Source organism: Protomyctophum parallelum (assembly GCF_964188405.1).
Source record: "Protomyctophum parallelum genome assembly, chromosome: 8".
In the NCBI taxonomy this organism is placed as follows: domain Eukaryota; kingdom Metazoa; phylum Chordata; class Actinopteri; order Myctophiformes; family Myctophidae; genus Protomyctophum; species Protomyctophum parallelum.
The window spans coordinates 24822871-24848208 of NC_139703.1; the positions used below are offsets into that span (position 1 = coordinate 24822871).

General features: G+C 43.7%; 3 protein-coding genes across 5 annotated transcripts in view; all 3 read left to right on the forward strand.

Moving 5' to 3' along the window:
- The first annotated feature begins 3999 nt into the window (after positions 1 to 3999).
- LOC310863604 (complement C1q subcomponent subunit A-like) lies at positions 4000 to 13393 on the forward strand. The gene is made up of 6 exons (XM_083772063.1): positions 4000 to 4055; positions 5116 to 5292; positions 5849 to 6040; positions 6311 to 6498; positions 12726 to 12815; positions 13042 to 13393. The coding sequence occupies exons 2-6, from the start codon at positions 5127 to 5129 to the stop codon at positions 13180 to 13182; spliced, it is 777 nt and encodes a 258-aa protein (XP_083628189.1). The 5' UTR covers positions 4000 to 4055; positions 5116 to 5126; the 3' UTR covers positions 13183 to 13393.
- Positions 13394 to 16471: 3078 nt separating this feature from the next.
- Positions 16472 to 22490, forward strand: LOC310863607 (complement C1q subcomponent subunit C-like). 3 transcript variants are annotated; one of them, XM_083772067.1, is made up of 8 exons: positions 16472 to 16523; positions 16839 to 16950; positions 17481 to 17543; positions 17695 to 17851; positions 19095 to 19226; positions 20699 to 20745; positions 20831 to 20916; positions 22042 to 22490. In XM_083772067.1, the coding sequence occupies exons 2-8, from the start codon at positions 16845 to 16847 to the stop codon at positions 22174 to 22176; spliced, it is 726 nt and encodes a 241-aa protein (XP_083628193.1). In that variant the 5' UTR covers positions 16472 to 16523; positions 16839 to 16844; the 3' UTR covers positions 22177 to 22490. The 3 variants fall into 3 exon arrangements, with proteins under 3 accessions (XP_083628193.1, XP_083628195.1, XP_083628194.1); XM_083772069.1 differs by having other exon boundaries at positions 17695 to 17848; XM_083772068.1 differs by lacking the exon at positions 16472 to 16523 and adding an exon at positions 16544 to 16572.
- A 2107-nt stretch (positions 22491 to 24597) lies between these two features.
- Positions 24598 to 25338, forward strand: part of LOC310863606 (complement C1q subcomponent subunit B-like) — a 4880-nt gene continuing 4139 nt past the window's right edge. The window contains exon 1 of the mRNA XM_083772066.1: positions 24598 to 24663. Within this exon, the coding sequence (XP_083628192.1) occupies positions 24661 to 24663 (3 nt within the window). The 5' untranslated portion in view covers positions 24598 to 24660. The remainder of the gene's footprint in view (positions 24664 to 25338) is intronic.

Below are 25338 nucleotides of genomic sequence, written 5' to 3' on the forward strand. Positions count from 1 at the left end.
TCTTGTGTACAGTATAAAAGCACCATGTCTCAGTCTGTCTGTCTGTCTGTCTGTGTGTACGGCTGTAATGCTGTACACACAACACTCCATATTTGGGCATGCCTGACACAGAACTCCATGTGTACGCGTGTACGTCTGTAATCCAAGTAGCTCTGCCCGGGCTCTGCACAGGGCCCCTGACTCCATATATGGATCTGGCCCGTTCTGACATCACAACGCTCCATATTTGGGCATGCCTGACACAGAACTCCATATATAGGAATAAAGAGACACAAAGAGACAGATACAGAAATGTCCATACATGGGCATAAAAGGGACACAGACAGAACGGGTACACTCTCACACGGGTACACCGGGTATTGAATTCTCCGGGTGGGGCATGGATCTCCAACTGGCTTGTTGAACTACAGCCGGGCACCAGACTCATTCTGACCTGAGATCAGATTCATACGAGGTTTCCACTGGACACACACTGGTCTGATTAACCCATTCTGACCTGAGATCAGATTCTAAAAATGTCAGTCGTTCTTCGATATTTAAAAAAATAGCAGATCTTTCAATAGCTAAAGCATAACATGATGCGAACACCAAAATTTGGTTCCCGTTCAGAATGGGTTAATCCATTTGGAAAGCATATGAATCCCGAGAGGGAGGGATTCTCACGTCACATGCGCACAACGTTACAAAGTAACAGCTATATAGATAGATAATTCTGTGACATGTTCAGGGGTCTTCAACAGGGTGTTTTCCGGGACCCCTAGGGGGGGTGGGTCCTCAGAGTTACCCAGCTGCTTCATCTCTCTCTCAGCTCTAAGGTGTTGTCCATTGGCCTTTGAAGACCCCTGAATGTGAATGTTAATGAAATCAACTATAGCCTACTGCACACATTCTGGTTTTGAAAGCCATCGTTTTGTCATGCTGTGTGTGTGTGTGTGTGTGTGTGTGTGTGTGTGTGTGTGTGTGTGTGTGTGTGTGTGTGTGTGAGTGTGTGTGAGTGCGTGCGTGCGTGCGTGTGTGTGTGTGTGTGTGTGTGTGTGTGTGTGTGTGTGAGTGCGTGCTCGTGCGTGCGTGTGAGCGTGTGTGTGTTCTATATCTATATGACATATCCATGGATTTTCTTCTTATGCTCTATATTTTTGTACATACCTTTTGTTTGGTTTTTGTCTCTGTATAATCCTGAACATTGATTTGAACCCTTGCCGACAGATTATGAATGTCTTTCTAAAGCATATCACGTATTATTATAAACTCTCACATCAGTTATTTTCTAATGGTGAGGAGGAAAGAGATTTTCTACTCATACTGCTTCACTTTGTGGTAACAGTACAATATGACTAAGATGTTGATTGTTGTGTGTTTTTATCATGTACAAGTACCCATGTGTTGAATTTAACATCTGTAGGCCTACTGTAGCCTTCATGGCTACACTGTCTCACCCAAGAGAGTCTTAACACTGCGTTCACACGGGCAGATGCAAAGACACAGTCTACCATTCATTTTCAATGGAAGCCAGCGACATAAAGATGCATCCCACGTTTTGAAGCTGCTGCAAAAGCTACAAAGCCACATGCAAATTGAAGCTGTGCTGGGTTCACCTTCCAAGCTGCAAAGCTACAACTGACACACAAATTCACAATGACACACGTCACTACGGACGCTTGATGATGCCAACGACTGCATGAGCAACAGATTTTACAAAGCGATGTTGCTGTGATCTTCGCATCTTTGCATCTGCCGTGTGAACGCAGCATATCAGCTCGTTTACACTGCCAGCGATGCGAGCGAGCGAACGGTGAATTCTAGAATACATGTTTTTCATTGAGACTGTCCTGACGTAGCCTGGTTAATAAACCAGACTAATATCGCACGGATCCGCGGGATATTAGTCTGGGGAGGCTCAGCTTGGATTTAATTTCCAGGGAAACATTTTCTCTTTGACGCAATTGGTCAGAGCTACTGTCAGTCAAAGGTCTCAAGCATTGAACGTCACTGTACCAAAGCCCGCCCATATTGCATACCGTGTCCCTATTGGGCGCACACGTTTTCGTGTGTAGAAAATGGGCGTACAATTGAGCCTCTCCAGACCGAAATCCGCCGGTAGGCAATTTTGTTTTGCCAACGGCTGATTCGGTCTGGTTTATTAACCAGGCTAGTCCTGATGCACCACGAGCGACAACGCGCCGTGCTGCGACGTCCCCCCCCCCCTCCCCCTCCTATATTCACTCGCTGTTATTTGAGCGAGGTTCCGCGGCCCCAAACACTTTTATTGGTTGAGATGATGAGATCTACACGCTACTATTTATTGCTGGTTTGATTGGTTCAGGCTTGGGGAGTGAGACAGTGTTGTACATGTGACGTGTATGTACATAATTCAATTGTACACTACAGTACATGTACATACATGTAATGTACAGTACAGTACATTGTGTAGGCTACTCACTGAAGCATCTCATTACATAATGACATTATTTTTGAACAACATTGTAAAACATGTAAATTGTAAAGTCTTTGTCATGGTCCTTCAAAAGTGAGTGTATTAAAAGATTTTAACAGAAGAATCCACTGTTTTTCGGTCTGTGTTCTAAAGCTTCGTCAGATGCAATGGGGAAAAAAAACACCTTATTTTAGCCAGCAGATGGCACCACCTTGCCTGTCAATCATCGCCCCTGCAGATCATATTCTGCTGCTCCCACTGTAAACAAACACACCACATGTTCTTCTTTATTGTTATGGACGCTTTTAAAAGCACTAATGGCTAAGTTATATGAAATTATAGGATATGATGAATATTAATATTTACATTTAGCATGTTTACTCTTACACTGTTTATATCAAGTGTGCACGTGAGAGATATGGACTGAGACTTTACAGTGTTGATAATCTCATATCGCCCTGATGGAGGTGTATAGGCTCATATCACCCTAGGGGTGTCTAGTCTCATACAGTCTGCATATCACAAAAAGTTGCGGAAAAATGCGAAAAGTTACAAAAAATGTGAAAACAAAAAGTTATGTGTGTAATGTTGCTTAATATGCAAAACATTGCGAATTTTGCAAAAAAATTGAAAAGTAGCAAAAATGCAACTTTAGTAGTGCCACGCTATACGAGCTTGTATATGTGCCATTTTTGAAAAATCGTGAAAATGTGGCGCAAATCTTTTTCACAGCGAACATTTTGAACTAAACTCTTTGCTTCCGGGGGTCCGTGGGACAACATATTTTGAGATGGGGGCCTGCGGTCAAATATATGTCATTCTGGGGGTCCTTTATATGAAAAGGTTGGAAAAATAGGTTTTTCAGATAACTGTCATTTGTAGAATCTGGTCACCCTGGAGAGCTGTATAGGCTGTTTAGGCTGACGATTAATTGTCACACAGATAATTGCGATTAACGATTTAATTGTGTTTTACCATGTGCATTGAACATTGGGAATGTCACGATTTATATTTCTGTTTGCCTTTTAGGCTTCGTAATCACAAATTGCACAGGGCAGTTAATTATGACAAATAAATTAAATATACAAATAAATCACTGACACATTGAATCATTCTTTTATATCGTTTTCTTTCCCAAAAATACAAATTAGTGGAAATAGTAGATCTACAAGCTTGTAGATCTGCTATTTCTGCTATTTTTGAAAATGTATGGACATACCGGTATGTCAACATGGAAACGATTGACGATTAGGCAAAAATAATTGTGATTGTCTCAAATAATTGCATGCAATTACAGTAGATGATTATGTAATAATTATGACAGGCCTATAGTCTATAGTCTAATATCAAACTGGAGGTCTATGGAATTATAATGGTTGCTACAGACAACGCCAAGTTTCATTTCCATGCTGACGCCGCAGTGTCCATGCACACACACGGACACATGTGCCTGTGTGTGTGTGTGTGTGTGTGTGTGTGTGTGTGTGTGTGTGTGTGTGTGTGTGTGTGTGTGTGTGTGTGTGTGTGTGCGTGTGTGTGCGTGCGCAGGAGCTTTCCGTTTCACCAAAGACGATCAAGACAGGATATTTCATCTGTCAAGTATTTGCTAAAAGACATTCTGGTGAGTGAAATCTCTAATAATTCCACAATTAATTCGGAGCGTCAATGATCAGTATAACGATCGATGTTTGGCCTCCATGGAGAATATATGTTATGTTCATTGTGTTGTTTGTATAGTTTAGGTATTGTACATTATTTTATTGTGTTAAAGAGCTGGAGAGACAGTGAGACTACTGAACAAACCCTATTCTGATGAATTCAGATTAATTGAAAATGGAGGACCCATATTGTGTAACAAGTGTAATGCTTTATGATGTCATCCACATCCAGTGTGTTGAGTTGTGCATTCGTTTGAAATGTACCAATTCAGCATATACTGTTAATAAATACTTAAATAAATCAATCAATGATTAGCCTATCAAAATATAGTGATTTAACCTTTTAACAAAAAACTTGTTTTAACCAAAAACATGACGTACCCTACTACCTTGGCTTTTATAGATTGTATATGTTTATAGGTATTGTACATTAATTTATTTTATTGTGTTAATAGATTGTTCTGGCCTGTTATCACCTCCTTAACTGAGTTACTGACCGTCTGGTCAGGTTGGCCTCACGTTTATCCCCGGCTGGTCACAGGTGTGGTCAGTTGCTTGATTGGACACGGCAGTTATCAATTCACACAGATTGAGTACCGGCCTATACCGGGGGATGTACCTCCCCTCAATCACTCTGCTAAGGGTCACAGTGTATTAAAACAGTATAGCGTCAGGATGCCACCTAGAGCAGGTGTCTATTCCGGGTATTAAACAGCTGGTGGATGGAAATGGCACTCGCGCATGGCTGCAACTTGACGTGTTGGCCAGAAAACCGGAAACGAAGTTGCAGCCAACTTCGCGAGCACCATTTCCATCCACTAGCTGTTTATAAACCTGGCTCTATAGGCGGCATCTTGTCGCTTCTTGCTGCTACTGGTTGCGTACACTGTCAGAGAGCTCCCCCTACCTCTGGGAGGACGGATTGTCAGGGCAAGGGATTTGGTTGTACTGTCAGTATGACTAGACCTTATTGGTTGTAATGTCAGAGTATGACTAAACGTGATTGGTTGGTTGTATTGTCAGTGTTACAGGTCATGCCAGGACGTCATTGGTCTGCTGGGCTGGTGGTGGGCGTGGCTTTGCTCCTGTCAGCCGGCCAATCACAGGACACGTGCGGAGGCCAAGATGGCCGGCCGGGAGAGGCGGGGGTGGCGGGGAGAAACGGATGGCCGGGTCCCAAAGGAGAGAAAGGAGAGCCAGGTACAACTCATCCCCTGCTCTCTCACCCAGTGGTAGCAGATCTACAAGCTACGAGCTTGTAGATCGACTGTTCCTTTGTGATAAAGTTTGGAAAGATTTGAATGATTTTTACTTTGGTAATGTAAGTACATTTTGTAGTCAATACTTTGTAGGCCTGCTTTGTATAGTAATTATACTTTTACTTGTAAAAGAGGCAGGTGTTCGTGTGAATTTCACTCGTGTTTAGTGATAGAGAATCATCCCATACACCCACAATGGTCTTTTTTTTTCTTTCACTTGACCATTCTGACAGGGAATAGCCTATCTTTAAAATAATACCCACTTTTTTCACAGACTTTGCCCCCCTATGATATCTATTTTTTGTTTTTTGTGAAGTCTTAATTAAAGAAGAGTACCTCAAGTTGCCATGTATTGCTGTAGGCCTACTTCAATATATTTTAATGAGAAATATGTTACATTGGGTAAAATATACCCGTGTTTAGTGATGGTGTGACAATAGTTAAGTTTAGTGTTCTAGGGTTAAGTAAATGTGGATTAAATTCACTTCCTCCATCAGCCCCAGTGCATGCTGGTCCGTCAGCGGTGGATCCCAGCTTTCTCCTCAGACTGAAGGGGGAGCGCGGGAGCCGAGGCTTTCCTGGAGAGACCGGTCTGAAGGGTCTTTCGGGGGAGGTAGGACCTGAAGGATCCCCTGGTCTGTTTGGACCCCCAGGACCCCCAGGAGCGGGGGGACGACCGGCTAGACAAAGTGGGTGGATGAGTGGATGGGTGGTTGGATGAATGGATGGGTGGGTGGATGGGTGGATGGGTGAGTGGTCTCACTGTATCTCGTCATAAAAAATTAATAAATAATCTTTGCAATGCCAAACAAAAAAACTGTCCATTGGTCAGTGTAAAAAGAGTTGATGAAATTAACACTGATTTGTTGTCATGTTCCCATTGGCTCTTATACTGTATATATTTTGTTAACACGTTCCCATTGGCTCTTATATTCATTGCCATGTTCCCATTGGCTCAGGTCCTTCTCGGGCGCCTCAGTCGGCCTTCTCTGTGGTTCGGACGCTACACTCCTACCCCGAATACAACCGGCCAATCATCTTCCAGACTGAAGCCATCAACAGGCCAGGAGACATGGACCTCAGCACGGGATACTTCACCTGCACAGTGCCTGGACTCTATTACTTTGTCTTCCACGCCATGTCCAAGGTATAGGATCTATAAATCTACTGTTACTGTGTCTCTGATTAACACGTTGCCGGCATAACCCGCATTCCCCACTATTTAATCAAATATAATACGCTGCGGATTGTTTTATTACCTTTGCAGCATACGCCGAAGTATTTGCTCTTTTGATCCATGAAAAACCGCTAGTAAACACTAATTTCACACTCACAGCATTTGTTATTGAGCCGACAAAAAAGCGACTTCCTTGATCCGGGTCACAGACAAAGAGCAAAGCGAGCCAAGATTGTCCCTACCCCCTCGTTCACTTGCATTGGGCTCAATTTCCCAGAAGCCCTAGCAGCCCAGAGCATGGGTTGATTTCCGGTTTCGTCATCATAACGTGACGGCTGTCATATACGGTAACATTGTGACTGCACAATTGTACCTGCGCAGCACTGCGCAGTACTACGGTATATAGGACAGGCGCGAAGAGACAGGATGTCTGTTCATTCATAGATATACTGAGACAGACAGAGACGTAACAACAATCTTGTATCACCAACCTTGTCTTCTAATAAACGTACATATTGCTTAAAGAGGACTCCGTCCATCTTTTACATGGTGTCAGAAGTAACGGAGGAGAGAAGACGAACACACGATGGCCAAATGTCCACCACCAGTGAACTTTGCCTTTGATAAGCCGGCTGAATGGCTCGAATACAAACAGCGGTTTGAGAGGTACAGGATCGCTACGAAACTAAACAAAGACGAGGGAGCCGTACAAGTGAGTTGCCTAATTTACGCCATGGGAAGCGAGGCAGAAAATGTATTCCGGTCTTTCGTTTTTGCTCAAGAAGCAGATAAAGAGGATTATGCCATCGTAGTGGGGAAGTTTGACGAGTACTTCGTTCCGAGGAGATATGTCATTCATGAGCGCACATGTTTTCACCAGCGTGTTCAGAAGCCGGGAGAGAAGGCAGAGACCTTCATAAGGGCTGTGTATGACATGGCGGAACATTGTGACTTCGGTGCAAGCCGGGACGAGAATATCCGGGACCGGATCGTCGTCGGGATACTGGACAAAGACGTCTCATGTAAGCTGCAGTTGATGCAAGATTTGACATTGGCGCACACTGTACAGACGGTCAGACAGGCTGAAGAGGTCGCTGCACACGTCAACATGCAGGGAGAGGCTGTGGGGGGAGCAGTGCATGAAGTTACTCACCACGGCCAGCAGAGGCAGAGCAACAGGTACCCAAGGTCTAAACCACAGAGTGGGCCAGGAGACAGAAAATGGGGAAATGAAAGGAAATGTTTTAAATGTGGAAAAACACAACATGCTAAAAACGAAAACTGCCCTGCTAAACAATCCACCTGTCATATCTGTAAAAAAGCTGGACATTGGGCTAGAGTCTGTAGGGCTAAGAAGCAAGTGAGTGAGGTTACTGAGCAAGCAGAGCAGCCTGAACCACCATCTTACTTTCTTGGTGCTGTGACGAAAGTAAGCAAAGTAAGCAAGGAGAGTGAACAGTGGTCAGTTGAGCTACTTTTGGATAAGAAGCCAATAGTGTTCAAGATAGACACAGGGGCTGATGTGAATGTAGTCAGTGAGGAGACATATTGCACATACACCCCAGAGAGTGTCCTAGAGCCACCAGACATTCCACTGGATAGCCCAGGAGGAGAATTAAAATGTCTAGGGAAGTTTCAGACCACTGTAGCCTACAAAGGGAAGGCATATCCACTCACAGCTTATGTAGTAAGAGGCCGCACTGTTAATAACCTACTCAGCCGCCCTATGTCAGTGACAATGAACCTAGTGAGGAGAGTAGATGAGATCAGCCTGAACAGTGAGCAGCAACCAGCCTATGGGACATTGAAAACGGAACCTGTGAAGATACAGTTAAAAGACAATGCCCAGCCGTATGCTGTATATACTGCACGCCGAGTACCTCTCCCAATGCTCCAGAAAGTGAAGGAAGAGCTACAGAGAATGGAGAGTAATGGCATCATTGAGCCCGTGACACAACCAACAGAGTGGTGTGCACCCATGGTGCCTGTCTTGAAGAAGCTCACAGGCAAAGCCCGCATCTGTGTAGACCTGAAAAGACTGAATGAGTCAGTTAAGAGAGAGCATTACATCCTGCCTACAGTGGATGAGATAACAGCCAAGCTAAGTGGTGCAACTGTCTTTTCCTCACTTGATGCTGCTAGTGGATTTTGGCAAATTCCACTGCACCCAGACAGCTGCAGGCTCACCACTTTTATTACTCCATTTGGCCGATACAGTTTCAAACGTTTGCCATTTGGAATTACCAGCGCACCTGAGATATTCCAGAGGAAGATGATGGAGACTCTGCAGGGGCTGGAAGGTGTGGAGATCTTTATGGATGACATTTTGATCTACGGGACCACAATGGAACAACATGACAGCCGCCTCGACAAAGTGATGCAACGCATTCAGTCGGCTGGTCTGAAGTTGAATGCAGAGAAGTGCTCTTTCCGGCAAAGTCAACTGCGGTTCCTGGGTCATCTCATAGACCAGTCGGGGATCCGACCTGACCCAGGGAAGGTTGAAGCCATTCACCAGATGCCGCCACCAGGAAATGTCACAGAGTTAAAGAGAATTCTGGGCATGGTAACTTTCCTGGCGAGATACATTCCAAACCTCTCAACAGTGGGGCAGCCGCTCCATGAGCTGTTGAAGAGTAAAAATGAGTGGACTTGGGGTCATGCACAGCATACAGCGTTTGAAAACATAAAGAAGCTGCTAACAACTGCACCAGTTTTAGCTTATTATGATGTCACCAGACCCACTGCAGTGTCGGCGGATGCCAGCAGTTATGGACTGGGGGCTGTGCTACTGCAACTCCACGGGCAGCAGTGGAAACCTGTGGCATATTGCTCCAGACGACTCTCAGATGCTGAAACGCGCTATGCCCAGATAGAAAAGGAGTGTCTGGCTGGGGTGTGGGCGTGTGAGAAGTTTGACAGATACCTGAACGGCCTGGAACGGTTCAGGTTAGTTACAGATCACAAACCGCTAGTGCCTCTCATCAACAGTCAGAGCTTGGAAAATGTCCCTATCAGATGTCAGCGTTTACTCATGAGGCTCATGAGATTCAGCCCAGTGGCAGAGTATGCACCAGGAAAGACTCTTGTTGTAGCAGATACGCTGTCACGCAGCCCGCTGACATGCAGTATGGATGAGACAGATATGCACAGTGATGTAGCCTGCTACGTAGCCACAGTAGTGGGGGGGATTCCAGCATCACCAAGCAAACTGGAGAGCATCAGGAAGACAACTGAAACTGACAAGGAGTTACAGTTAGTCAGTAAGCTCATCGCGTCGGGTTGGCCCGAACACACTAGTAGCGTCCCAATGGATGCCAGGGCGTACACTAAAGTGAGGTCGGAGCTCTCAGTAGAAAACGGCCTAGTCCTAAGAGGCTGCAGGATTGTTGTGCCAAGGTCAATGAGAGGTGAAATCCTGGATAAACTACACCACGGGCATCAAGGCCTGATTAAGTGTAGAGAGAGAGCAAAATCATCAGTATGGTGGCCAGGGCTGTCGAAGGAGTTAAAGAACACAGTGATGTCATGCCAGGTGTGTCGTGAACTGAAGAGGACTCAACAAAAGGAACCTCTTGTCTCCACACCACTGCCTGACCGCCCTTGGCAGAGAATCGCACTAGACCTGTGCGAGCACGAGCGAAAAAACTATCTGGTGATATCCGACTACTACTCCAGATTCCTGGAAATACTGCACCTGTCCTCAACCACAAGTGCACATGTTATTCAGAGACTGAGAACTGTGTTTGCGAGATTTGGCATCGCAAGCGAGGTCGTTTCCGATAATGGTCCTCAATTCTCAAGTTCAGAGTTCCAGAACTTTGCGAAGGAGCTAGATTTCAAACATATCACATCTAGTCCACATCACCCTCAGGGCAACGGGCATGCAGAAAGAGCCGTACAGGCAGCCAAGAAAATCCTTAAGCAGGGAGATCCGCTGCTAGCCCTGATGATCTACAGATCCACTCCTTGTTCCACCACAGGCTTCAGTCCAGCTGAGCTGTTAATGGGGAGAAAGATCAGAACAACAGTCCCCATCTTGGAGAAGAATCTCCTGCCTAAATGGCCCAGCAGGAAAGCAGTGAGAGAGAACGATGTGAGTCAGAAAGCATTGCAGGCTCACTACTACAACCGCCGTCATGGAGCCAGATCCCTGCCTGCTCTACGACCAGGAGACACAGTCTTCACCAAACTGGATCATGAAAAGTCGTGGTCTACACCAGCGGTGGTCTCGGAGGAGGCTGCTGCCACACGGAGATCCTACATCGTCACCACCCAGGGAGGTGCAGTACTGCGGCGGAACCGTCGTCACCTCCTGGCAACACCGGTCTCCCACCACACTCCATCTACTTCTACTGAGGGAGCAGAAATGGATACACAGCCTGCAGTGACTACCCCACCGGAGACTGTCCCTGCGAACCAGGCTGTGACTACACCCAGCACACCTCTGCCTGGACAGTCCATGACCAGGTCTGGAAGGGTGTGTAAACCAGTTCACAGGCTTGACCTGTGATTGAGTGAAACTCATTATGGCCTTTGGGGGGGTTAACACACAAACACTCACACAAGGGACTTGTTTTGATGCACTATTGTTTTGCCCTTGCTTAAAAAAAAAAAAAAAGAGAAAAAAAAGATCCAGACGTTGAATGCTTGGGATTTTCTGTTTTGATTGTTTTTTATTTTGACAGCTATAAGTGCAGTTAGACTTGAATTGCATGAAAGTGATGTTTCTCTAAAATGTTTACGATAGTGTTGTGTTATTGCTATTTTCATCTGCTACGGATATTGTCTGATTTGTATTTTGACTTCATTCAGTACAGCATATGTGAGATGTTTTGTTTTCCCTGAAAAAAAAAAAAAAAAAAAAAAGGGGGAGATGTCATATACGGTAACATTGTGACTGCACAATTGTACCTGCGCAGCACTGCGCAGTACTACGGTATATAGGACAGGCGCGAAGAGACAGGATGTCTGTTCATTCATAGATATACTGAGACAGACAGAGACGTAACAACAATCTTGTATCACCAACCTTGTCTTCTAATAAACGTACATATTGCTTAAAGAGGACTCCGTCCATCTTTTACAACGGCCTCGTCACCAGGTCAAAGCTAGCCTGGTTTCCAGCCCACAGACCCCGCCCAATTAGGCTACGACAAAGCCGCAGTTTCTTTTTAATTATTAAAATACGGCAAATTAAACACATAAAACAAATAGCGGGTTTGGCGTATTACGCGCGGTGGAACCCTGGATTAAACAATTAGCCGGCGTCAAAGTGTTCATTGAAAATGGAGGACCCTCAGTATCTTTTCTGGTTTCATCCTCGTAGCAGTTTTTGTATTGACTTGTGCTTTCGTTTGAAATGAGTGTCCGCCCTGAGACTGGGAGGTCGGGGTTCGATCCCTGGCCGGGTCACACCAAAGACTGAAAAATGGGACCCGCGGTGCCTCCCTGCTTGGCACTCAGCATCAAAGGTCAGATTGGGGGTAAATCCCTGCGACATACTATAGTGCCATTTCCAGGGGGTGTACTTGTGTTGGAGTTTGGAAACGCTCACTTTCAGTAAAGCAACGTCCTGCTTGCCTCCTGCATTATTTTGCACATTGAAAACAGGTGGTATGCAGCCGCAGGACCATTGAGTGATATCCAACGAGCATGTCCAAACTCCAACACTTAATACAAAACAAAAAAGAATCACCTGCAAGGAATGTCTTGACAGAAAGTAGCTCATAACATCTCTACGTGGATTATTATGAAACAAACACTTTGCAGATAGAAGAAAGATTCAAGCTTTCCATACAGCTGCAATGTTGGTGAGTTTGACGTTGTTTAATACAATCAGACCTATATGGGCTGCAGGCAATGGCAAATTGCGGCTAGTTGCCACCCTGCCATTGGCAAGATGGCCGCGGTGTGCATATGGTCTACGGGGAGGCTTACTTTACTTGTAAACTGCCACAGATTGTCCAGAGCCGGAAAAAGTCTTTAAAGGTATAGCAAATACCCATAGATTACTAACACGATCATTATTGTGTGTGTGTGTGTGTGTGTGTGTGTGTGTGTGTGTGTGTGTGTGTGTGTGTGTGTGTGTGCGTGCGTGCGTGCGTGCGTGCGCGTGTGTGTGTGTGTGCGTGCGTGCGTGCGTGCGTGCGTGCGTGCATGCGTGCGTGCGTGCGTGCGTGCGTGCGTGCGTGAAGGTGAGCATGTGTTTACGTCTGAAGAGTGAGGCTCTGGGAGGAGTTCATGACCTTGGCTTCTGTGACTTCAACACCAGAAGACGAGCACAGGTCAGAGGTCATCACACACACGCACGCACGCACGCACACAGGACAGGAGATGCAGTCAGCCCTGAATATATGGCCCCATTTGAAAAACGTTTGGACGTTTGGACGTTTTGCTTAATATTGTATGGAATGTGACTTGTAGTGACTGGCTCTCCGACTATATGATGTCATTGCAGGTGCTTTCAGGGGGTCTTGCAGTGATGATGATGTCATAATGATGTCATTGCAGGTGCTGTCAGGGGGCGTGGTCATACAGTTGACCCAGAATCAGAGGGTGTGGCTAGAAGCTTTCAAAGACGGCCAATTGGATTCACACAAAGCAGACACCCAGGAAAAAGAGATTGTCTTCAATGGGTTCCTCATCTTCTGAAACCCACCAATCAATGAGTTCCTCATCTTCTGAAACCAACCAATCAATGAGTTCCTATTATATTCTGTTATATTAACACTTGAGTGTCTGTGAGGTCTTTCTGACCCATTTTGAGAAATATTTCATTCAAATATCTCAGTTTTTGGTTTTTTTCCATCTGAAACATACCATCCCTGTCTGTTAATTTTCGCTAAACTGACCGTTGCACTTCTCACCCTTTCTTCCCTAAGCACTGAAGTTGCAACAATGCCACAGACGAAAGTCCACACTATTTATCCATAATGTATAAATGATAGATAGAAGAAGGGTTCAGGACAACGAGGCCTTTCCGTGGAGGGGTCAGAATGAAATTTGGACTTAAGACAGTTTTTCGTCTGTGGTACTCAGTTAATGCATGGGTCATTTGCATTTCACTGTCAGCTCTGAACCTGGCGAACATACCTACTGTACAGTACCTGTCGTAAAAATTAAAACATCACAAAGTACTTTTTGTGTTTGTGTTTATAGTTCTCCAACCCAAACATGTAACTTTAAATGTTGTATGCTGAAAATATCCCGGACAGCGGACACTGGGACACAGCGCTAAATTACGACATGTAAACCTTTGATTGCCTTTCAACAAAAACATATGAATATACATAAGTGTTACCAACAGCAATATGTACTGATTATAGAGAATGCTGAAATGTTTTATTTACTGCGCAAACAATGGTGGCAAGACTCCTGACATTTCCTTGGTGAGAACAACCCGATAGACTTACCTAACCTAGTCTACATGTTGTGTCAGTCAAAAGATAAAAACATTGCTGTCTGTCCCGTGTAAACTTTGTGCGAGCGAAGCAGTGGACAACAACTTGTCTCTCTCTTTTCCCCCCTTCCTTCTCTCACAGACACACTGGGCTATATCTTGCTAAACCTTTTTTCCATGTTTTACTTTTTTGAAAAACCTTTCAAAATAGTTCAAATATCCAATCTACTATAGCTCACAGCGTGTCGATGTACTGTAGATCGTCTAGTTGAACTATTTTGAAAATGTTTTTAAAAATAGTAAAACACGCCAAATAAGTGTATAGGGATAAGGCATAAGGGTGGTGCAAGATAGGACCCACAGTCTCAGCAATGGTCATGAATCCAAGTAACGGACCGTCCATGACGTATGCAGAAGTGCCTTTTAGATCATGCTGTAGGTCTATTTGTGGTGGTCACATACTTGACCTATCCTATGGTATATGAACCGTGCCATACAGTGACCAGCTGTTTGAATGAGATGAGCGTCTCTCCGTCGTCTAAAATCAAATATCATACAGCATGGAAGCAGAGGGTTGTGGTTCATAGTTTACCTCCAGTAACACTAGTTCAGCCTGACAGCCTCCCAAGCAGCTCCAACCTGGACAGAAGAAAAGCACAGATCTACAAGCCAAGGAATACATATTTATTATTTACACATAGTCATAGTACCTGAGATATAGATATTAACTTATACATATAGGTTACACATACAGTAGTACCTGAGATAAGATATAAAGTTATACATATATATATGATAGGTTACACATAGTACCTGAGATATACAAAGTTATGAATATATAAATTATGTACATATTTATAGTACCTGAGATAAATTGTAAAGTTATAAATAATATAAAATAATGATCTATCTATTTACACATGGTACCTGAGCTAAGATATGATGTACATATTGACATATATGGTAGCTAAGATAAGCTATAAATGGCCAAACATCATCATCATACTATAATTAACCAAATGTCTGAGTGTGTGTCCGTGTGTCTGTGTGTGTGTCAGAAACACTGCCGTAACTCCTTACTGCCTGCACCAATCACTCCCTTTTCACACAGGCATTGACCATATGAATATGGAGGGCGTAACGAAGCCCTTTTTTCGATTTGACACATTAATGATTATTAATTAATTAATTAGTAAATTACAAACGCACCCGGGCGCAGTACCCTTCACGGCCACAAGGGGGGCAAATATCTCACAACGGGTAAGGACTAGTAATATAAAACAAGGATAGACAAGATAAACAAATACAAATAAAACATACATTTAAATTTTAAATTAGTTTACACGACCAAACACGCAGCATCATCAACCGTATCATATATCAAAAGGGCACAGCCTGACCATGGATCACATCAAGGACCTGCAACATGACTGAGGAACACGTTCCACTTCGAATCATATTTTCTCTAACTGATTATTCATCTTAAAAGATAACCTCTCCAAAGCAGCCACAATACCAAGCTGAGTGAACCATACATGTGCTGGAGGTAAATCCCCGGACGGACTTCCATTCCTTAACAATGATTTCCGGTCAGCTAGAGATGCGCGGAGGTGTTTTAATGGCGTTGGATCACCCAGAATAAACAGAGCAGGTGTATAAAGAATATCCTGGTTTGTCATTTGCATTATATTCTCATGATGAATAGCACACGATAGAGTCTGTACCCTAGGGCACTCCCACAATACATGAATAGCCTAAGTGTACCGGGGTCCTCACCACACCTCCAGCAAACCGGACTCTCTCTGAGCTTAGCCCCGGACAATCTTGTCGGAGTCCAGTAGACTCTATTCATTTTCTTTATTCACGGGACATCTTCTTTGAGTTCCGTAGAATCATCTTCCATTCACTGTCAGTAAAGGATTGATTTAAATCCGCCTCCCAAATCCTCTTTACGCTTGAGGGCTGACCTTGGTGTGCTATCATAATTGAATAATATGTTCATGCCTCATGTCAAGCATAATTTGTTTTTTATGATTAGCTTTTGCCTGTGTAGCATTGCACGGAAGCTGGGATTGAACCCGGGGCTCCCACTCACTAGACCAACGCGTAACCCACCGTGCCAATAGGGCTGAGCCCGATTGGCAGGGCTGTTGCGGGCTGCATGCATGGGTCTTGGCTGGGGGCGCTGCATAGAGGTTGTTACATGGTACCCCAACTTTCAGCACAGATTCTCCTTTTAGGGAAACAACATTTCAACCAATGTGAGATGTGTTACTATAGACTTGTTACAAACACATTGGCAAAGACATTTCTTGGAAAGAAATGTATTTCTTCTGATAATATTCCCTGTTGAACTTCCTCAATACGCAGCTCCAAACAATCTGAACTTCCTCAATACGCCATGGCAGCTCCAAACAATTTGCTGATTCTGTACCTTGATACTTCTGCCTTCTATCTACCCTCCCCCATCTCTCTCTCTCTCTCTCTCTCTCTCTCTCTCTCTCTCTCTCTCTCTCTCTCTCTCTCTCTTCTCTCTCTCTACTTCAGTTCTGTCGAAGATCTGCTAATTGTTCCAACTCTCATTCTTGTACACGTAGGTTCATGTATTTCCTATCAGCTGTTGCTGATTGATAGGTAGCAGAGTGAGTTAAAGGAAAACTTTTTTCTAACCAAGGTTCATGTTTTAGATTGTTTTTAGAGATTGTAAAAGATGAATGTAAAAGATGACTGTATATGATTTGTTTTATTTTATTCTCATTTGCTACATTTTATTAATTTGATCCTAATTTTATTCTCATTTGAATATTTTATATTCTAGTCTATATTTTATATAGGCTACTATTGAAACCTAGTATTTTATAATTCTATTTTCTATTTTTATAATGGAGACTATTTTCTTCTCTCTCAGGTAACCATGGGGACCATGGCTGTGGTGTTAACAGGTGCTTTGATCTCATTGGCTGCTTCTTCGGCAGTCACCATGGAGACCTGCCCCTCTGCGGGAACACCTGGACTGCCAGGTGTGTGTGTGTCTGTGTGTGTGTGTGTGTGTGTGTGTGTGTGTGTGTGTGTGTGTACTTGTGCATATGCGTGTGTGTGTGTGTGTGTGTGTGTGTGTGTGTGTGTGTACTTGTGCATATGTGTGTGTGTGTGTGTGTGTGTGTGTGTGTGTGTGTGTGTGTGTGTGTGTGTGTGTGTGTGTGTGTGTGTGTGTGTGTGTGTGTGTGTGTGTGTGTGTGTGTGTTTCTGTGTGGGTGCGTGCGTGCGCGTGTGTGCGCGTGTGTGGGTGTGATGTGTGTGTGTGTGTGCGCGCGTGCGGTGGTTGTTGCAGTTACAATACATCACCATGGTTGTACATATTATTATAATATTGTATCGTGTACGTTCCCTAATGCAATTACAATGGTAAGCTCTGTCTGTCTGTCTGTCTGTCTGTCTGTCTGTCTGTCTGTCTGTCTGTCTGTCTGTCTGTCTGTCTGTCTGTCTGTCTGTCTGTCTGTCTGTCTGTCTGTCTGTCTGTCTGTCTGTCTGTCTGTCTGTCTGTCTGCAGGTATCCCAGGGATACCAGGGAGAGATGGACGTGATGGAGTGAAAGGAGGGAGAGGAGATCCAGGTACCCCCCCCCCCCCCCAAACACACACACACACACACACACACACACACACACACACACACACACACACACACACACACACACACACACACACACACACACACACACGTCTCTTCAATACCTTTCAGCTGTAGTTTGTCCTCCTGACCAGGGGTGGCAGCGCAGCCCGACCTGGCTCCACAGAGAGGACCTAAAGGGGGACAGGGACTTCCTGGAGGAGCAGGTAAACAGGGTCAGAGCGGACCGCGAGGACCCCAAGGACCCCCCGGAGAGCCCGGCCCGCCCGGTGAACCGGCACACTTCAGGTAGTGATTGCCCTCGGGCAAGGCACTTGATTGATTGAATACTTTATTAGTCATAAATGTAAACAGCACACATAGGGAAGGGGCGTTGCCCTGATTTGAAAACTGTCCGTGGATATGCACGGCTTGTATTAAAAATACTGTACTATTGTACTATTGTCAGAGTTGCTTGCTACACTAAACTGCATCGATCTGCAACACTGTGGTCAGCCTGTCTGTCTGTGTGGTGCCTGCGTCCGCACTCTTCACAGTGAATGCCCTGCGTTCTACAATTACGCGCGACATGCCTGCCTAACAGACAAAACACCTGCCTTGTTTCCTCAGTGTTCGTCTTCTTAGTTCAACAGTCAGTTCAGTACAGTTCTTGGATTTGTGATTACCATTCATTGGAATGCAACTGTCGAGACAGCGCTGCTGTGGGGTTTTCCTTTTTTTCCCCGTTCTTTTCTCCCAGTTGCGCTCTGAGTGCTCTCTTGATTCTCTCTCTGGGCCTATAGTAGAGTATAGTAGAGTATAGTATAGTAGGCCTATAGTTATATATAGTAGCCCAAATCTTCACATTTTCATTTTGTATTTTTGCAAAAATATGCTGCTGCATGTAGGCTACTGTATATACAGTATATGTAATGTCACGGTTATATTAGCAAAAGCCTATTGTTTGCATAAATCATTCATTCTTTATTGTTTGATCTTAATCCTAGATTATTTTAAATGTTAAATAATTTATAGTTTTCCGTTTTTTCTTTCATTCTTGGAGAGTATCTGGAGCAGGGGTGGGCAACTTTGACGATGGAGAGCGCCACTATATTTCCACACTCACTCCCTAGGGCCATATATTACTGTCGTATAGCAAAAATAGCCGATCTACAAGCTCAAAACGCGTTGCGACGCATTTAGAGCTTGTAGATCGGCTATTTTTGCTATATTCGAATTGGAATCCTGAAAATTTACACTTTTATGTAATTTCAAATGCCTTTAATTATACGTGTGTAACCATGAGGCTGATTTGAAAACTGGAGGATAGGAGAGTGTGTGATGTTTGGCAAAATGTTTAGGAGTAATTTAAACATGTTTGTTTGGGTGTGTGTGTGTGTGTGTGTGTGTGTGTGTGTGTGTGTGTGCGCGTGTGTGTGTGTGCGTGTGTGTGTGTGTGTGTGTGCGTGCGTGTGCAAGTGTGCCTGTTCATGCATGTGTATGACTGTGTATGTGTGCGTGTGTGCGTGTACATGCGTGTGTGTGTGTGTTGCAGTGCACAGCAGCAGTCTGCCTTCAGCGTTGCCCGGGCGACCACAGAGAGCCCCTCCCGAACCACGCCCATCCGCTTCCTTTCTGTCATCACTAACGTCAACGATGATTATGACCTGAACACTGGAAAATACAGGTGTCTGTCTGTCCGTCCGTCCGTCCGTCCGTCCGTCCGTCCGTCCGTCCGTCCTAGCTCTTGTCCATAGTGTTAACGCTATAGTGTTAACGCTATTATTGCTATATGTTACTTTTAGCTCTGGTCCATAGCGTAGAAGGAGTTCTCCTTAACGTAACAATTATGGTACTTTTAGCTCTGGTCCATAGAGTTGGATAACTGCTTGGCTCTGAGTTTGTATAGGCGGCATACACACAGGCTACCTACCGGGGTACAGGCTTCAATTAGATACATACACACAGGCTACCTACCGGGGTACAGGCTTCAATTAGATACATACACACAGGCTATCTACCGGGGTACAGGCTTCAATTAGATACATACACACAGGCTACCTACCGGGGTACAGGCTTCAATTAGATACATACACACAGGCTACCTACCGGGGTACAGGCTTCAATTAGATACATACACACAGGCTACCTGCCGGGGTACAGGCTTCAATTAGATACATACACACAGGCTACCTACCGGGGTACAGGCTTCAATTAGATACATACACACAGGCTACCTACCGGGGTACAGGCTTCAATTAGATACATACACACAGGCTACCTACCGGGGTACAGGCTTCAATTAGATACATACACACAGGCTACCTACCGGGGTACAGGCTTCAATTAGATACATACACACAGGCTACCTACCGGGGTACAGGCTTCAATTAGATACATACACACAGGCTACCTACCGGGGTACAGGCTTCAATTAGATACATACACACAGGCTACCTACCGGGGTACAGGTTTCAATTAGATACATACACACAGGCTACCTACCGGGGTACAGGCTTCAATTAGATACATACACACAGGCTACCTACCGGGGTACAGGCTTCAATTAGATACAGTACATACACACAGGCTACCTACCGGGGTACAGGCTTCAATTAGATACATACACACAGGCTACCTACCGGGGTACAGGCTTCAATTAGATACATACACACAGGCTACCTACCGGGGTACAGGTTTCAATTAGATACATACACACAGGCTACCTACCGGGGTACAGGCTTCAATTAGATACATACACACAGGCTACCTACCGGGGTACAGGCTTCAATTAGATACAGTACATACACACAGGCTACCTACCGGGGTACAGGCTTCAATTAGATACATACACACAGGCTACCTACCGGGGTACAGGCTTCAATTAGATACAGTACATACACACAGGCTACCTACCGGGGTACAGGCTTCAATTAGATACATACACACAGGCTATCTACCGGGGTACAGGCTTCAATTAGGCAGCAAGATATAATATCACGTCATATTATACTCTGTGTGTTACAGATGCATATACAATTGACCAGGTACATTATTTTATGTTTTATTATAATAGTATATGCTTTACAGATGTACTATTCCAGTGACATACTGTTTTGTTTTAATATAGCCTAATAGACTATATTATATATTTTACAGATGCCGTATTCCAGGGACATACTACTTTGTATTTCATGCGTCTGCAGGTAATATTATAATTTAATATAAATGTGTATTAGTATTATACAATATGTATTTATGATATTTTATGATGTATTCATGCGTCTGCAGTCAGCAGGTTGTGTCTGCTGTTGAAGGTCGACGGCCTGGTCTCCACTTCCTTCTGTGACCAGCTGGACGAAGGCAACGCTCGACAGGTAAGTCCTGTAGGATAGGGTGACCAGATCCAAACTGTTCATTTGAGGGACAGAAGTATCGCTTGTCCCACACAAGCGATACTGGAGTACGGGGTTAGCAACTACTTGAGTTGCTATTAAATGCCTTGATGTCATATTCGACCATAGGCCTATTGACTATCATTTATAAACTCCTCTGGTGTCTCACATTTTGTTTTCAAATCATGCTTTATTTTTATGCTATTTTAACATGCTTAAAAACACATCTTGCAGGAAGAGGCGATGAGAGAGCTTTACAACAGAAGGCCAACTATTAGGCGACTAACTGTTAGGGCATTTGAACACTGATGCAATTGCCTGCCAGTCACAATGTGGGACAGGGTCTCAATTTGTGGGACGCCTGAAAAGTCTTGGAAATGAGGGACTGTCCCACGCAAAGAGGGACATCTGGTCACCCTACTGTAGGATAATAACACTATATGTTAAGGTTAAAGCATTTGTCATGCTTTTTTGACAGTCTTTAGGTGTCTTTTTCATCATCTGCCAACACTGTATAGGCGGCCATTTTCAATTTGGTCAATAATTCACGTCACGTTTAAGAAGCTTTCTGACACGGTTTGGCACCTCTTCTAGGAAGGCTGACCCAAGGGACATGCGTGCCAAATGTTATGTTTTTTTGGAGATTATTTTGGTGTCTTTTGAGTAAACTGTCAACTGTTTAGGTGGCCATTCTGAATGTAGGAACTCACTTCCTATTTACGATTTATTTTGGGCACCCCTTCTGGGATGAGCCAAGGGACATCTATATCAAGTCACACTTAATTGTATCTGCTGCATAACGATTTGGCCTTTTTTTTCTTCGATAATATCTCCTACTAATAATATTATTCTAGGTGTTTTCAGGAGATCTTTCTCTCTCTCTCTCTCTCTCTCTCTCTCTCTCTCTCTCTCTACCTGGCTGTTGGTCAGGAGGTTATAATGTTATGACGTTATCATTTTATATGAGTATATACTCATATTATAATCATCGTATTATTATTATTCCAGGTGTTTTCAGGAGGACTCTCTCTCCACCTGGATGCTGGTCAGGAGGTTATAATGTTATCATGTTATACTCATATTGTAATTATCATATTATTATTCCAGGTGTTTTCAGGAGGACTCTCTCTCCACCTGGATGCTGGTCAGGAGGTTTGGTTGGAGACCAGCGTGTTCCGAGGGCTGACCGGAAGACTGGGAGGAAACAGTGTGTTCTCTGGCTTCCTGCTGCACGCCAACTGACCCAATGACCCCTGACCTTAACCCCGCCCACTGGCCACAGCCACTGACCCCGCCCACGACCAGTGGTCAGGGATGGAGCTCGTTAATGTTTGTTGATAAAAAGCACCTTATTGACACCTTATTTTACGAGACAGGTTTTTATCGAGACCATGAGCGTTTTCTAATAATTTGTTATAGACAGGAGAGATGACAATAAATTCTGAACAGAACCTTTTTTTTTATTGGCCAGTTGTTGTGAGAGTTTGTCTTTGCCAATGAACAATGCTAAGGTATATAGGACCCTAGTCTATCACTGATTCCGGCCAATCATATCTTCACTTCATTTTTATTATTATTATTTTGTTCACCTTCATAGCCTATTGGATAATATAACTTGAATATCTAAGTTATAAAATAATTCTAGCGCAGCAAGGCATTTAATAGCAACTCAAGTAATAAGCTGCTATAACCCCGTCCGGTCCCCCTGTAGCCTGGTTAATAAACCAGACCGAATCAGCCGGTACATTTCTGTTTTATTAACCAGGCTAGTCCCCCTGTACTGTCCCACTTGACCCACAGATACTTCTGTCCCTTAATGAACAGTTTGGATTTGGTCACCCCAGAATGAAGTGTCCATGACAAAGAAAATATATGATGTGGAGACAATAAAGACTATTAATTATTTCCTGTTCACCATCTATACTATAGATGGTGAACAGGAAGGGTGACAGAACGGTTCCCTGGGGTACTGTCTCCAGTGCTTCCCATTAACACGTCGGACTGGCAGCTTCGTAGCCGGACGTACTGTGGCCTCAGGGTGAGGTCGTTCATAATCCAGAGAGGAAGAAAGACTGCAGAAGCAGACAACCCGTAACAATCCAAATTAGAAGAGTATTCCTATAGGCTCTTAAGGCTGAGAAGTGCAAAATGGAAACAAGGAAGCACCAGCACACAATAAATGTCCTTTTCACAAGGTTAATTATACCATTCTGACTAACAGACAACAGACGCGTCCAGGCCACGATTGTGGTCTACATGCATCGATGCAAGCTTCTCAGATTGATTGATTGATTGATTGATTGAATAGTTTATTAGACATAAAGGTAAAAAACAGCAACAGAGTACAGTCAAACACTTATTCCAAAAGGGAATGTTTCCATCTATGCAATCAATTCACATGACAAGAATAATAACAAAAATAAATGAATGGAGAAACATGAACCTTGGGAAAAGAGAAGTGTCCGAGAATGTTTCATATAAATAAATCTGAATGTGATGATGTTTGATAATTCATGTCGATGTCCTTCACATGGTGTTGCCTGACTTCCTGTTTTGAGATATTTTTTGGTTTCTCTTCCTGTTTTTCGTGAAACTTTTCAGGATCACTTTCTTTTCTCCTTCATGACAGTGGTTCTCAACCTTTTCAGTAGGAGCGAAATAATTATTTTTCCCCTTAGACTGCAAAAAGTATTTATTTAAAGATGTTTACGCCGTGGACAAAGCCAACTCTTGTTGTGACAAATCATGACAATAATAAACACAATGTTTAGGGCAGATCAAATAATTAGTAGGAAAAGATCAACCCGTGAACTGAGTGGTGCAACTCCCCTCTCCCCTCCTCCTCCTCCTCCTCCTCCTCCTCCTCCTCTCTCTCTCTCTCTCTCTCTCTCTCTCTCTCTCTCTCTCTCTCTCTCTCTCATTAGCAGGCAACAGAGCAGCACTATCTCTCTCTGTTTCTGGCACAGCGCCCCTACTGGTACTAATAGTCATATACTGGTACTCAGATACACATAGGCGGGTGAACACGGACATTGCTGGTTGTAGGAGTGCATGGTTGCACCACTCAAAAAAGGCAGGGTACACTTTTTGTTTTGTTTTTCTTCTTACTAATTATTTGATCGGCCCAAAACATTGTGTTTATTGTCATAAACGTCTTTGAATAAATACTTTTTGAAACTATGGGGGAAATGAATGGGGATTATTTCCTGGGCCCTCGTTGTTCTGAAAGTGGGCGGGACTGTGAGGGTGGGGCATTCCAGCCTAATGACTCATTGGAGAGCACCTGGGCCCGGTGCCTCCAGAAGCCTATAAATACATGGCCATGGTTCACTGCTTTTTTTACATAATTATCGTCTCTGTAGGGGGAAACTAAACTGTTACTTTTCAGGATTCAAATTCAAAAGTAGCAGATCTACAAGCTGGAAGCTTTTGTTTGACACTGTAGTAGTAGGACGTTAATTTAATCATAATAACAATGATGATGATGAATGCATATGTATAGCTTAGATTAAGCAAAGATGGACACAGCATGTGATCTATCGTAGTCACACACACACGCACACGCACACGCACACAGAGAGAGAGAAAGAGAGAGAGAGAGAGAGCAGGGACACGCCTTTCTGTATTATTTCTATTTATTTTTCGTTTGACAGACAGACAGACAGACAGACAGACAGACAGACAGACAGACAGACATTCTTCAGGACGTGGTGCTAGAGGAACAGAATGGTGAGACTTTTTTTTTTTTTTATTATTATTATTATTATTATCAAACTGCTCCATGTAGAAAGCACTTTAATTGTGATCAGTAAGAGATTACATTTTACTACAGATTACTTTCTAAGCATTTTGTGCTTCGTCTGAGAATGTGGTGCAATTACAAATTTCATTTTAGGTATTTATCAGATGCTCATAATCCAGAGCGATTTACAGTAAGCAAGAACAACACATGGTAATACATCAAATACATAGACATGGTCATCTAGGATCATAAGCAAGCTAAGAACCTATAATGAAACTATGAGTATATACACTATAGAGTGCTATGTCTACATAAGTTGAGCCTTTGCAATGCATACACCCCAGAAGAGAAGATTTATGTAAAAGAAAAAAAAGACAAAAACAAAATCGATATTATTCAAAATTTTACAAAATGATTTGATATCTTTCATAAACTTTCAAAAATAGCAGATGTACAAGCTCTATGGGAGCTGTTTTTGAATAGCCAACACATTATACACATTATAAATGGATGGATAAAGTGGTTACAATGATTGTGATAATATGGTAGTACTTTAACTGGGGACCCCATCCTAACTGAACAATGTTGTGCGTGCGTGCGTGTGTGTGTGTGTGTGTGTGTGTGTGTGTGTGTGCATGTGTGTGTGTGTGTGTGTGTGCGCG